This window comes from Rhipicephalus microplus, chromosome 2, assembly GCF_043290135.1.
Source record: "Rhipicephalus microplus isolate Deutch F79 chromosome 2, USDA_Rmic, whole genome shotgun sequence".
In the NCBI taxonomy this organism is placed as follows: Eukaryota; Metazoa; Arthropoda; class Arachnida; order Ixodida; family Ixodidae; genus Rhipicephalus; species Rhipicephalus microplus.
In genome coordinates this window covers 131927618-131941953 of record NC_134701.1, presented here as the reverse complement: position 1 = coordinate 131941953, position 14336 = coordinate 131927618, and the positions used below count along the sequence as shown (strand labels likewise).

Below are 14336 nucleotides of genomic sequence, written 5' to 3'. Positions count from 1 at the left end.
TGGTTTCGAATTCTGCTTTGGCTTTGCGCATGCGGTCTGGGGCAAGACGGCGGGAACGGCAGAAGACTGGGAGGCCTGAAGTGGTCCGGATGTAGTGCACAGTGATGTGCTGCACTTTTCGTTGCAGTCCGCTGGGGCGTCAAGCCGGGAAATTTGGCCAGGATGGTATTGTGTGGCGAGGGATTGTCACCACTGAGTACCTTGATGCTTGGCTGTTGGGCGGTCATTCCCTGGCCTTGAGTGGAAAGTCTCGTCGCGTCGATAAGCCAGTCATTGCGGCAGTCCGGAAGGAGGTTGCAGTGAGCTAGAAAGTCTGAGCCGGTGATTGGCTCAGCGGCGTCGGCGATGACAAAGTTCCAGTGAAGGTCGCAGGTTTCTGAGCTGGATGTACAGGCGCAGCGAGCCGTACATCTTGATTGTGGGCCGGTTTGCCCCGCTGAGCTCCAAAGATGTCACTGGGCGAGGGCCTTGAATGAGGGATCACAGGTAGCAGGACATGTCAGAACCGCGGTCGACCAGGTAACGCTGCTTTGTGACCTGGTCGGTGACGAAGACACAACGGCCTCCGGGCTGGCAGCTTGCGGCCGTCTCTACGGGCTGCCATTATCGTTTTCGGCATGTCCCACGAAACAAAGGGATCTAAATTGCCGGGCTTTGTCGCCGAAGCGTCGCTGGTAGTAGCACGGACCTTTGATGTCAGGTTGCGGCAATGGGCTAGTGTTACGGTCGCGGCTTAGCGAATGGCGGCACTGTCACATTAGAAGACGTCCACCCAGGTGTTGTTCAATGGAGGTGAGCCGTAGATCGATGTAGTTGATACGGCGCGCAGGCTCCGTGGGGTTCAGAGGTGCGGCGACAACCTGGATGGTGGGCGACAACTGCGGTAAGGAGGCCTTAACGACGCGATCAGCAATCCCCCACAAGTTCATCGAGAGGTAGCCTGACCTCTGCCTGCAGAGCCGACCTGGGTGTGCCTGGGCCTGCGGCTGGAGTCGTTGGATCCACAACAATCCCAGGAAAGAATCCTCCTGTATGTGCATGTTGCCCGCTAGCGCACGCATGTGGCGGAGGAGCTGCGACGGGTTGCGCTCAGCAAGCTTAGCGGACTTCAGTTGTCGTATCTTCTGTTCTTCTGAGAGTGACGAGAGGAAGATAAGTGCGGTGGTCAGGTGTTCATACGCGTTAGCCGTTGGCGGGTTTGCGAGGATATCCCGGGCCTCGTTGGCATAACGTGCGTCCAGGTGGGCGACGACGTAGTCGTAGTGGCTCCGGTCTTCGTGATGTGCGCCAGGGAGAACAGGGCCTCGACCTAGGCAAACCAGACCTCAGATGACTCCACGTCAAACGGCGGAAGCTTGACAGCAACACGCCAGGAAGCAGTGTGCGGGGTGGCTTCTGTAGGACTCCTGACGCCTTCAGCGGGGCCGGTGGGCATGGCTTTGTTTGCGGAAGTGTTGCAAGATTGCTGATGTTGCTGTGTCAGTAGTTTCTGCTGGAGTTGTTGCACCTTCTAGCACTCTGAAACGCGGTTCCGAAAACACAGCGAGGTTTATTAATGCATCTCCGCTATCGTTCCAACTACCCATTCCTCTCCTCAGCAGAGTACCCTCTACTAGCTTATGTCCCAAGTGTGTCGTGCCAGAAGAAGAAGAAAAGTATGCCACAGATAGGCTCTCCTGCAGACAAGTGGCCGTGGGCATTTGAAGAAAAAAATGATCAGACGGAGCTTGTCAGAATAGGTGCCAGCTTGATCCTTTCAATGCTGACTGTGTCTTCATGCCCATTACGCAGGATTGTAAAATGATGTTCAGAACGCTTGATGACTGGGAACTGACCGTCATAGCGAGGCTGAAGAGCACGGCAAGACGCTTCGACACGAACAAAGACGTGTGAAGATGTCTGTAGGTTTGCCGGCAGAAAGACGTCGTTCTTAGTGTGAGCTGAAGTTGGTGATGGACGCAAGATTTGCATGAAGATCCGCAGACGCTGGACGAAAGAAGATGAATCCGAAACACTCTGTGTAGTAACGGGGCTGACGAGATCACCAGGAAAACGTAGTGTGCAGCCATAAACCATCTCGGCTACAGAGCAGGCAGGTTCTGGCCGAAGTGTTGAACGCAGGCCGAGAAGCACGATGGGGAGGTGTGATACGCAATCTTCGGCGTGAGGCTGCGAGGCGAGTGCTGCTTTTAGATGACGGTGGAGTCTCTCCACTAAGCCATTTGATGCCGGATGATACGCAGTTGTGTGAATACGCGCACATATAAGTAGAGATGGGACAGAGGTGAAAAGCGCTGACTCAAACTGTCTGCCTCGATCAGTAGTCACCGTTGATGGTACACCGAAATGGCTAATCCAAGTAGCAAGAAAGGTACGAGCAACTGTTTCTGCCGTGATGTCAGGCATTGGAGCTGCTTCAGACCACCTAGTGTACCTTTCAATACACGTAAGCAAATACGTATTTCCCTGACGTGGAGGTAATGGCCTGACAATGTCCAAAAGAATGGTGTCAAAACGTGCATCAGGGAGAGGGAATTTTCCCCGTGGAGGCTGGGTGTGCCGTTGCACCTTGATACGCTGACATGCTCTGCAAGTGCGAACCCAGTCACGAATTTTAGTGCGTATGCGCGGCCAGACATAGCCTTCAGAGACCAGATGTTGCGTAGCTCTTACGCCTGGATGGTAGGTGGAGTGGAAGGTGTCAAAAACAGCGCGACAAAGCTGTGAAGGAACATAGATACGAGTGCAGTTGTGTGAAACATCGCACCAGAGCGTAACGTCGTCGTCGGGGAAGTTGACTTGTTCCAGTCGGAGGGAAGTAGAGGATCGGAGTCGCGGAAGCTCATCGTATAATGCCTGTACCTCCGCGAGTGAGGACAATGAAAGGTCGGTGGTGCCTGTCGTGGCATTGATGGTAATACGACTGAGAGCGTCCGCTGCAGTGTTAAAGCTGCCTTTTGCATAACGTATGTATGTGGTGAATTGGGCAATGAAAGCAAGGTGTGGAAGTTCTCTAGGAGTGTGCGTATCACTGCAGGAACGTAAAGCCGAAACGAGGGGCTTGTGGTCGGTAAAAATAACAAATTGTCGCCCTTCAAGGAAGTACCTGAAATGCTTCACTGCAAGGTAGGCCGCGAGGAGCTCCCATTCGAAAGTACTATATCGGCGCTGAGTGTCGCGTAACTTGCGGGGAAAGAAGGAAATTGGAGCCCACGCAACATTGATCCATTGATGAAGAGCGGCCGCAACTGCTTCTGAAGAAGCGTCCACCATGAGGCTAGTGGGAGCAGTTGGTGAAGGGTGGTGCAGGAGGGTGGCCTGGGCGAGCTTGGTCTTAACGGCGGCAAAAGCTTGATCCGCGACCATGTCGCAGGGAAGGGCTGCTGACTCGGCTTGCGAAGTCGAGAGTAGTGCTTCCAGAGGCTGCAGCAGTGTAGAGCATGTAGGCATGAAGCGGCGATAAAAATTGACCAGTCCGAGAAAGCGTCGTATACTGCGTATGGACGTAGGAGACGGGTACTCTAGAATAGCTTGAACCTTGCCAGGTAGAGGAGTGATGCCATCTTTAGTGACCTGATGTCCGAGGAATGCTATCTCCGAGACTCCAAACTGACACTTTTTTACATTAATGACAAGGTCGTAATCACGCAGTCGAGTTAAAAGCTGACGTAGACGTGCTTTGTGCGTTTCAGCGTCCTTGCTGTCCACGAGAAGATCGTCGATATAGGCGAAACAAAACGGTAAGCCTCTTGTGACTTCGTCTATAAAACGCTGAAATGTCTGAGCTGCGTTTCTCAATACGAAAGGCATTCGTAAATACTCATAGAGCCCAAATGGGGTAATTATTGCAGTTTTGGGTAGGTCAGAAGGCTCAACGGGGATCTGGTGAAAAGCTTTCACATGATCAATCTTCGAGTATACAGTTGTGCCGGACTGCATTGAGAGCCCGATAATCACCACAGGGCCGCCAATCATTGTTCTTCTTGCGAACCATGTGTAGCTTCGACGACCACGAGCTTGATGACGGACGAATGATTTGCAACTGTAACATATGCTCAAACTCGTTGCGAGCCATTCGAAGTTTATCAGGGCCAAGTCGGCGAGGGCGGCAGTGATCCGGTGGTTCTGTGGTAACGATGCAGTTGGTCACAGTGTGCTTGGGGGTCTTATCCATGGGAGACTGCGTTGTAATCTCCGGAAACTCGTTGAGCAGAGCTGTATATGGTGACGTGGGCGGTTTCACGAAAGTGTGGTTTAGGGCCATAGCGCGTGACAGAAAACCATTGACCGATAAGCCGGTATAGCTATCCACCAGGCGACAGCAGTTCATATCCACGAGCAGATGAGAATTCCTTAAGAAATCGGCGCCTAAGATTGCGTAGCGTACGTATGCTATCCAAAATAACCACTGTAGTTTCCTCTTAAGACCGAGATCAAGGGTCAGAGACTTCTGTCCGTAAGTTGCGATGACCGAAGAATTCATCGCTTGTAAAGGAGTTGACTTCTCGCGAAGACGCCGGTCAGCTTTGGATGCTGGAATTATGCTGACTTCTGCTCCAGTGTCCACCAGCAAGCGCAGACCTGTGGTTCTGTCGGTAATGTGGAAGAGGCGGCTTGATGCTTGGCCTTGATCGCCCGCCGCTGCTATTGACGATCGGCCGGAGCGTTTCCCATGCGCCATGAGCAAGGTGGCACACATCTGCGAGCCGCGGCAAGAAAACGCTGGTGATATTAGCATGTGTTCTGCGGTGAAAAGCAGTGCTCGGGCTGGTGGAGGGGCCGTTGCGGAGCAGCCGACGTGAGAGATGGTCGACGTGGACGAGGCTGGTCATTTAAGTTGCGAATGCTCAGCAATTGCAGACGCCAGTTGGCGACTTCAGCTGCGAGATCTTTTACCGTTTCTCGAAGGGAATCTGCTTCGGAAATCGGAGAGGTGTGGGCAGCGTTTATGACTTGCCGGAGCAACGTCCATCATGTGATTGGCCATTTCTGCCAGCTCCGACAGCGGCTTATCCTGAGCTGGGACAAGAGCCATTCGCATGGTAGGTGGAAGACGCTGTAGAAACAACTTGCGTAGTATGAATGTTTCCGAGCCGTCCGGCTGGTCCCCAAGCAGGTGCTGCAGGTGACGTAGAAACTGTGTGGGACGGCGGTCCCCGAGCTCTTCGTTGCACAGAAGTTGCTGAATACGCCGATGCTTAGGCGGAACGAGTCGGTGAAGAAGAGCCTGTTTGACTGTCGTATATGGAGCGTCACCAAGCGGGCCCACGAGGATGTCGCGTATTTCGGCCATCGCCTGGGGCAGCAACGCTTCAACGAGGAGCTCATGCTTGCGAACTTCTGATGTGATGCGATGAATGCAGAACTTGTTCTCGACTTGAATGAACCATATGGAGGGATCGGCAAGCCGCAGCTGTGGTAGCGTCATGGTAGTAGTACCTCCAGCAACACCAGAAGAGGGTACATGGCTGAGTGCAGTGGCAGCAGTACCAGGGCTGAGGCTGTCGAGATGCTCACGCTGCTCAATGGAAGGTCGAGTTCGTAGTCCGGGTCGCGAATAAATATAGCACTCTGAAACGCGGTTCCAAAAACACAGCGCGGTTTATTAATGCATCTCCGCCATTGTTCCAACTACCTTTTCCTCTCGTCAGCAGACTACGCACTACTAGCTTATGTCCCAAGTGTCGTGCCAGAAGAAGAAGAAAAGTATGCCACACACCTGATAGCGGTGAGGTCTTCTGAGTCGGCCATGACGGTGCGGTTAGTTCGTTTTTCGGGACACCAGATGTGGTATGAGGTCTAGAAGGAACATAGCATCCCAACATGAAACATAACAACGTTAATTAGCGTGTTAGCAGCAGCGGGGCAAACATACCGACGCTACGCTCGGACTGTTAGATAAACAATGAATCTTCCTGCGAACTTGCAGCCAAGTTTGTAGGCGCCGCTGGTGACGTATGCCTCGAATGATTATCGGTGCGGTGGATTATCGAATTGTGGTGCACATTGTGCAGCCATGTCACGCCGAGCGAAAGGATGGCGAGGTGAATGCTGTGTTGAGAGCCGTGCAGATTGTGTCGCCGTAGTTCTATTAGGTCGCTATCAGGTGCGACAACCTTCACGGTGTTCAGTGTTCGGTGTGTTGTGATGACCTGACCTCCAAAAGAAGTTAGGTTATGTAGTTTCAATCGTGAATTTGAAAAAAAAGAGTGAGATGTTTCTGGTTTTCTTTTCTTTGCTTTCACAGTGAATTATGTGGTATTTCGAAAAGTTGTCCGTTTTGCTGCGGAGAACTTCGAAGATTACATCGGTGCGCCACCTCTTTCAGGGACTATGTGTACATAAGGGGTCAGATGAGCCCATTAATCATGCTACTTATTAGGTAGCCATGCCAGCCGCCCACCACAAAGCCCAACAAGGGGGATGCTACAAGACGCGGTGGAAACGTAGGCGCCAGCTCTACAGGGTCGCTCTAACCTAATATATATACCCAAGGTTGGATATATACACCAGGTTAACTCTTGCTGCCGAGAAACGTGGAAGTAAAAATAAGTGACGAGATGTCAGGAAAGATCAAAAGTAAGATAGAGAGACACAAAGATTTGGGAAGATGGAGACAGGAAAAAACGACTACCAGTTTCCCCTGGGTGGGGCAGCCCAGAGGTGCCGTCCACGTGAAGCAGAGGTCAAAGGGGTATGTTGCTCTGCCATGGGGCCTTAAGGGTCCAATCACTCGGCCACACTGAACCGCCGGAATTCCCTTTTCCCCAGACACGGCTCAGCGACGCACGGCTAAGCCTGGGAGGAGACCGAAACCCGCCCATTAGCTTAGCTCCGTGGTGTCGTTACACAACAAACGCCTGCGTGGTGAGACGTTAAAGGGGAAGCGTTGGAGAGGAGAGAGCGGCAGGGGACGCATGCGCAACGGGGATGTGAACGCTGCTGGGAGGAATGCCTAGAGGAGAGAGAGGGGAAGTGAGCGTAGGCTAGCAGACGCTACGTGCTTCAGCGTTACGAGGCGAGAGAGAGAGAGCGTAGGAGAGGAGAGAGAGGGTATGCGTAATGCATATGTGAATGCCACTGGGAGAGATCACTGGAGTTGAGAAAGGGGGAGAGAGCATCAAGGAGGTTATACTGAAGCTATAACCTCCTTGGCGAGCATAGATCAGCAGACTCTGCCTATGTCAACGCTGCGAGGCGAGAGAGGGGGAGTGTAGGAGAGAAGAAAGAAGAGGGGCGCGCATGCGCTGTAAATGTGGTCACCCCACAAAGAGTAATGAGGTGGACCATGAGATGCTTCGCATCATACCCCGATGTGGTTGAGGCACACACCGATGTGGTTGAGGCACACCGTGAAGTAAGGTAGATCCACGATTAGTTACGATGACATAGGATTTTTTACCATGTTTTAAGAATAGCGGTGTCTAGCCACAGCTGTCCTTTTGAAAACACCCCTAATTTTCCTGATATTGCTACGACTATATAAATTTTTCTTTTTATTGATATCATGTGTCGCTTGCTTGTGTGCTGTCGTATGTCATAGGCCAAGCCGACAACTTTCACTTCTATGTAGAAACTGTCGCCCCAACTGCAGAATGTTGCAGAACGTGCGAATAACATTGTGCGCTGGACGTGAGCAGATTGGTTTAAACTGAGGTAACTAATGCTGTCACCGACGATGACGCCGCAATCTTTGATTTTGCATGTATAATGGTCAACGCACTTATCGATATCGTCGCATCATGGCTGTTCTCCTCGAATATATACGGTGCGTTACATTTTCTGGAGACAAGCTCACCGAATAAATAATTTCGACTTCAAGAACTTGACTGCCGTGTTTTGGAACGTCACGACCACGTGATAATATGGGAGCAATACTGTGAAACGCGCTCTAATTAAATGCGGCCAATATGTCGCGGCAATATCAACAACACTTTGTTGGCACTATTAATTTTTTTAGTATCCGCGTGGGGCGCCACGTGTGCCAACACCTACCCGTGTTCCCGTAGAATGTCCAGCGGGCGCACATGCCGTCCAGCTTGCTGCAGTTGTTGCAGTGCGCCGCCAGCTGCAACGCGGTAGGCATCTCGGCGAATGTATCAATTCCTAGCAGAGGTGGCTTGAATGGGTTGTCGATCAACTTCTCGGAGTCCGCGTACGCTGTATTCCAGCGCTTGGCGACCTCCGTACTGCGATTGGCGTCCACCGGCTGCTCGGCCAGCCAGCTGCACTGGAAGCAGCTCACGTTGCGCTGTCCCCTGCTGCTGAGCTGATTGTGCTGGCCTGCTTCAGATGAACTCGACACTGCGACACACGTTGAAGCCGCAGCTCAGTAAAAACGGGAATTCAGATCTTCTCGCCGAGGAAGGCACTATACATATATAGGAGAAAAATTTCTCAGTGTTATAATCCCGAAATTAGCTTTCAAAATCAAATGTTCTCATTTAGGGCATTGTCTCGTTTGACGAAGAGGTAATCATCGTGACATTTCAGGTGCTAGCAGAGCTTCTTTTTGTTGCTCTGCGTACCTTAAGTAAATGTGTGTATTATTCAAATGCATTCAACGATGCTTGGCGACAATCCTGACTTAGTGAATTCATATATTTTCTGGACCTTGAATATTGTTCTTGTATTTTAGGCCTACGGCAGCAGTTGTGTGACTTAGCTGTGTAGATGCGGAGCACTCAGTTTTGTTTGCTCCATCAAGAAGGTACACTCGTTAACTAACACCAGTTGGTAATCCAATCCCTACTTTCTACATCGGCTGCTGACTGTTGTTCAAGTGCCAGCAGCTCACTATTCTCTATTTCAACCCCTTATTTTCCAACCCCAGTGCAAAATAGCATACCAGAGCTCAGTGTCTGGTTAACCCACCTGCGTTCCTTTTTTGTCTTTTCTCGCTCACCTTTTCTTTCCATCGTTTTTTTCGCATATATGCAACATTTTTTTTATAAATAGACCAGTTATTACCACCACAACACATTTTGGAGTCTGCATGCACACTACAGTGCTGCTAGTAACTAAGAATATTGTTAATGGGAGATGAATCCGTCAAAAGGTTTCATTGCCAAGCGCGCACGCATGTTTTGGAAAAGAAGCTTTTAAACTCAAATTTCAGGGTTTTACACAAAAAAAGTTCCCGAGAGTGTTTGTAAACGCGACCCGCGAAGTTGGGTTGGTCATTGGTCACAAGCGTAATCTTATGTGCCATTATCTAATAACTGACCTCTCTAGATCAGTGCTTGTCGGCTATGAGGTTTTTTTTATACGAGAATGTGTACCTATATCGAAGCAAGTTGTCATTTTAAGTTGCCACGTTGCAATGTTTCCACGCTATGAATACGTGACTGTAATTGTTGCCTCTAGCAATAGACCAGACGTTTCTGGCCTGGTAATGTGCTCTTTTATCCAGGTGACTTGTCACTTCACGTTGCTGAATTTTATTGTTCCCTGCATATGAGCGTATGATCGTCATCCCTACCTGCAACAACTGAAGCGCAGCGCTGCTGAGCATGTGAATGAAGGTTCTAATATGTGGCATGGGCAATGAAGCAGTTATATGGGAGCATTGCACAGTAAGAAAAAGAAAAACGAAGAAGAGGCGAAAAGAAAACCAAGTAGATACATAGGTAAATAAATAATCAAAGAAAGTAATAAAAGAAAAAAGGAAGGAACCAAGGCAGAAAGAAGGAAAGAAAGGAAGGAACATGATGATGATATATGGTGTTTTTTTTTGGCGCAAGGGCCATTTGACGGCCAAAGAGTGCCAGTTCTTGGGACAAGGAATGTGGATAATGATTGTGATTAGCGGCTGTATAAGGGCCGTAAAATTCGTCGCAGTAAGGCGGGTACAAACATACAAGTAATAAAATCATGACCATGCCATGAAAGGTGTGTGTCGTGTGAATAGGTAACATAAGTTGGTGATAATGTAAAACGATGGTGGACATGTATGGCATTAGCACAAGTACCTCACTCGTTCATACCCTTGCGTCCAAGGGCCGTGAGGCAAATGCTTTCTTAAGTAGCCACCGCAGCAAAAACCTCCCTGGAGAGGTCGTGCTACGGGATGCCCGGGTATATGATATGAAAATTATGAATTTCTTTTAAAAACACTAACAATGATTTATGACTAAAAAGCGGTTCCCTACCAACGAACATTGCAGGGTGTAAAGGTATATGTTGTCGGTAGGGTAATGGAAAATGCTGTTTTGTTAGACTTTCTAAGTGTTTGCACTGAATTAACATGTGAAGGACTATTAATGCTTCACCACATCTGTCACACATTGGTGGATCGCCCCCGGACAAAAGATATGTGTGTGTCGTGTATGTGTGTCCTATCCAGAGTCTCGTTAGTATTACCTCTGTATGACGCGATTTTGATACTGGCAGCCAATGACCAAGGTGTGGCTTAACAATGTGTAGTTTGTTCTCTGTGTGTGTATCCCACTTGCTCTGCCAGTAGTCCTTGAGGTTTCGTTTGAGAGACGGCTTAAGATCAAGGGTTGGGATTAATATGGGTGTAGGGGCAGTGCTTTTGTGAACGGATGCAGCGAGCTCATCCGCCCTCACGTTGCCTTGGATCTCACGGTGCCCTGACACCCAGCACACTACAACATGTTGTTTTAGTGTGTAGAGTGTGCACAAAATGGAGTAAAGTGAGACAAGGACCGGGTTTTTTTTTGTTTTTTAAGACTGTGCAGAGCCGTTACCACACTGAGGGAGTCTGTATAAATTACTGCTTTTTGTATTTGTAATTGTTTGATGTGTTTAGCTGCCACAAGTATCGCATAAGCTTCCGCTGTGAAGATACTTGTGCCTGGTTGTAGAGGGCCAGCATCCGTAAAGGATGGGCCGACAGTAGCGTAGGACACAGAGGAGTTAGACTTAGAGGCATCTGTAAAGAACTCAGGACGTGTGGATTTGTGTTGAAGTTCCAGGAAGTATGTTCGGATATGGGCGATAGGTGCATGTTTTGTAACTTCTAGGAAAGACACATCGCAATCTATAGTCTGCCACTGCCACGGTGGCGGGTACGCTACAGGAGCCATTAAACTGTGTTCAAGTGACACTCCAGTTTCTTCAGCTAGACCGTTTAGGTGAACTGAGAAAGGCTGCCTCATCAAAGGCCTGTTTTGAAACAGAATGTAGCCCGACAGATCATTAATAGTAGAGTATGAGGGGTGCTTCTTCTCTGCTTTCACCTTAAGAAAATATACAAAGGACATGTAAGTTCTCTGTAGATGAAGCGACCATTAATTCAACTCAACGTAAAGGCTTTCTACAGGGCTGGTGCGAAAAGCACCTGTAGAAAGGCGGATGCCCAAATGGTGCACGGGGTCCAGCATCTTCAAGGCACTTTGAGTAGCAGACTGATAGACAACGGCCCCATAATCTAAGCGGGTGCGAATGAGGCTTTTATAGAGGTTCATGGGGCATTGCCTATCACTACCCCAAGTAGTACGTGACAACACTTTTAAAACATTCATGGCTTTTAAACATTTTGTTTTCAGATACTTGCTGTACGGCACGAAGGACAACTTGTTGTCCAAGATTAGGCCTAAGAATTTATGCTCGGCTTTGACGGACAGACGTTGCCCATTTAGTCGAATGTCAAGTTCCGAGTGCATGCCTCTCTTTCGAGAGAACAAGACACACGTGCTTTTTTGTGGGTTAAGTCGAAATCCGTTTTCATCTGCCCATTTGGAGACCTTGTTTAAACCCAGCTAAACCTGCCGCTCACACATTGCCAAGTTGCATGACTTGATGCCAAGGTGAACGTCGTCGACATATGTACAATAGAACATATTGCGGGGAATGGACAAGTGCAAGGAATTCATTTCGATAATAAAACGTGTGCAACTAAGTACACCACCTTGTGGCACGCCTGTTTCCTGGACAAATATTTGGGAGAGAACACTGCCCACACGGACACGGAATGTCCGGTTTGACTGGTAACTTTCGATTATGTGAAACATTCTTCCGCGCACACCAAGGTGGGACAGGTCTCTTAGAATTCCAAAACGCCATGTTGTATCATAAGCCTTTTCGATATCGAGGAACACAGAGAGAAAATATTGTTTATGGATGAAGACGTCTCTGATCTGTGCCTCGATACAAATAAGGTGGTCTGGGGTGGATCTACTTTCTTGAAACCCGCACTGAAATGGGTCGAGCAAATTGTTTGTTTCAAGAATATGTACAAGTCGGCAGTTTATCATTTTTTCGAAGACTTTGCACAAGCAGCTTGTAAGTGCAATAGGCCTATAACTTGAAGCTAAAGAAGGGTCCTTGCCCTCTTTAAAAATGGGAATAATATTAGCCTCTTTCCAGGAGGTAGGGATAGTGCCAAAAAAGCAGATAGCATTGTACAAACAAAGTAAGGTTTTTCGTGTTTCTACTGGTAGGTTTTTTAACATTTCATACACCACACGGTCAGAACCTGGGGCAGAAGTACTGCAGGAGTTTACAGATGTTCGGAGCTCAGCTAGACTGAAAGCTTGGTTATATGCTTCGTATCTAGTGGATTTGTGTTCTAGTTTCTGCTTTTCTATTATTATTCTGTATTTTTGGAAAGTGTCAGTATAGTGGGACGAGCTGGATACCCGTTCAAAGTGTGCACCGAGGAAGTTTGCCTGATTTTCCAAGGTATCACCCTGAGTGTTTACGAGTGGGAGTGAGTGTGCTTTTCTTCCTGCTACCCTACGAACCATGTTCCAGACTTTGGCCTCTTGTGTATATGAATTTATCCCTGATAAAAACTTGTGGCAGCTTTATCTTCTGGCCTGCCGACGCGTTCTCCTGCCTCGAGATTTTATTTTCTTAAAGCTCTCAAGGTTTTCCGCTGTCAGCGAGGTCCACAGCAACCTCCATGCCCTGTTCTGTTCCTTTCGCGCATTCTGACACTCAGTGTTCCACCACGGGACGTGTCGTTTGCCGGGCAGTCCATATGTTTGTGGAATGCACTTGGCTGCTGCGTCAGTAAGCAAAGCCGTGATGTACTGCACAGCTTCATCTATGCCTAATCCGCATATGTCAGTCCAATTTAAGTGAGTAAGCTTTTGAAATTGTTCCCAGTCGGCTTTATTTACCAGCCATTTGGGAACATGTGGAGGACATTCATATATTATATGTGTACTCAAAACTAAAGGAAAATGGTCACTTCCGTATGGATTATTTATGACTTTCTACTGAAGTAATGGTACAAGTGAAGGAGATGCGATACTGAGGTCTATGAAACAGTAAGTTTTGTTGGCAAAGTTTTGGTATGTTACCTCTTTCCTATTCAACAGACAAGCACCTGATGAAATGAGGAATTGTTCAATGAGACTACCTCCTGCATCACAGCGAGAGTCACCCCACAGACCATTATGTGCGTTCAGGTCCCCAAGTATCAGATAAGGTTCAGGTAGTTCGTCTATTAAAGACTGGAATTGAAGTTTTTCAAGGCGGTGGTGCGGAAGTATGTACAAAGAGCAGACAGTGGCAAGTTTGTTTAGAATAACTGCTCGGACAGCCACCGCCTCGAGGTAAGTTTTGAGGGGTAATTGTGTTCATGCTATACCTTGACTAACTATAACCGCTACACCACCGGATGGTGGCATGGCATCATCTCTATCCTTTCGGAAGATTACATAGTTACGTAAAAAGTTTGTGTTTGTTCGTTTTAAGTGTGTCTCTTGTACACACATCACTCTTGGATTGTGTTCATGGAGGAGTTCTTGTAAGTCATCGAGGTTTCGAAGAAGGCCTCGGATGTTCCACTTTAATATCTCTGTCTGCATATTTAAACAAGAGAGATGCTGCTGTGTGTACAAAGAGTATCCTGTGTTGGAGTGAGCTCAATAATTCAGGTGGCAGGACGGTCGTCCGGCCTCGTTATTGGTTTTTTGCTTTTCTTGGCGCGCTCTAAGGAGGCGCGCCGCTCTTTCGGTACCAAGGGTACCGTTGTATCTATTGCCTTTACAGAGGCACTGGATGCCCGCACATGCGAGCTGGTGGTTTCGATTTTAGGCCTCGCCTGGTGAGGTGAGGCCTTGAGACCAGAGGACCCTGGAGTCTCCGGCCTCAATTTGCTTGGAGGCGGAGTAGACTGAACTACTGTCGCCTTGGGGGCAGGCGCCACTGCCGATGGCTCTGCGTTGGCCGAAGGGGTGGCGTTGCCCCTTGACGCGCCGCATCAGCATATGTTGTGCCGTAAAATGACGACACTCTTCGTCTTGCTTCTTTGAATGTGATGTTTTCTTTGGCTTTAAGAGTGATGATTTCTTTTTCTTTCTTCCAGTTAGGACACGAACGCGAATACGCGGCGTGTTCCCCGTCACAATTCACGCAGT

At 48.8% G+C, this 14336-nt stretch overlaps 1 protein-coding gene across 2 annotated transcripts in view; it reads right to left on the bottom strand.

The window, feature by feature from the left end:
- LOC119170724 (uncharacterized) overlaps positions 1-14336 on the bottom strand; it is an 89617-nt gene that overhangs the window by 43104 nt on the left and 32177 nt on the right. The window contains exons 2-3 of one of the 2 annotated variants that reach the window (XM_075886823.1): positions 7996-8304; positions 5720-5799 (exon numbers count right to left, since the gene is read on the bottom strand). In XM_075886823.1, coding sequence (XP_075742938.1) covers positions 5762-5799; positions 7996-8304 — 347 coding nt within the window. In that variant the 3' untranslated portion in view covers positions 5720-5761. The remainder of the gene's footprint in view (positions 1-5719; positions 5800-7995; positions 8305-14336) is intronic. The other variant, XM_037421967.2, reaches the window with a different exon arrangement.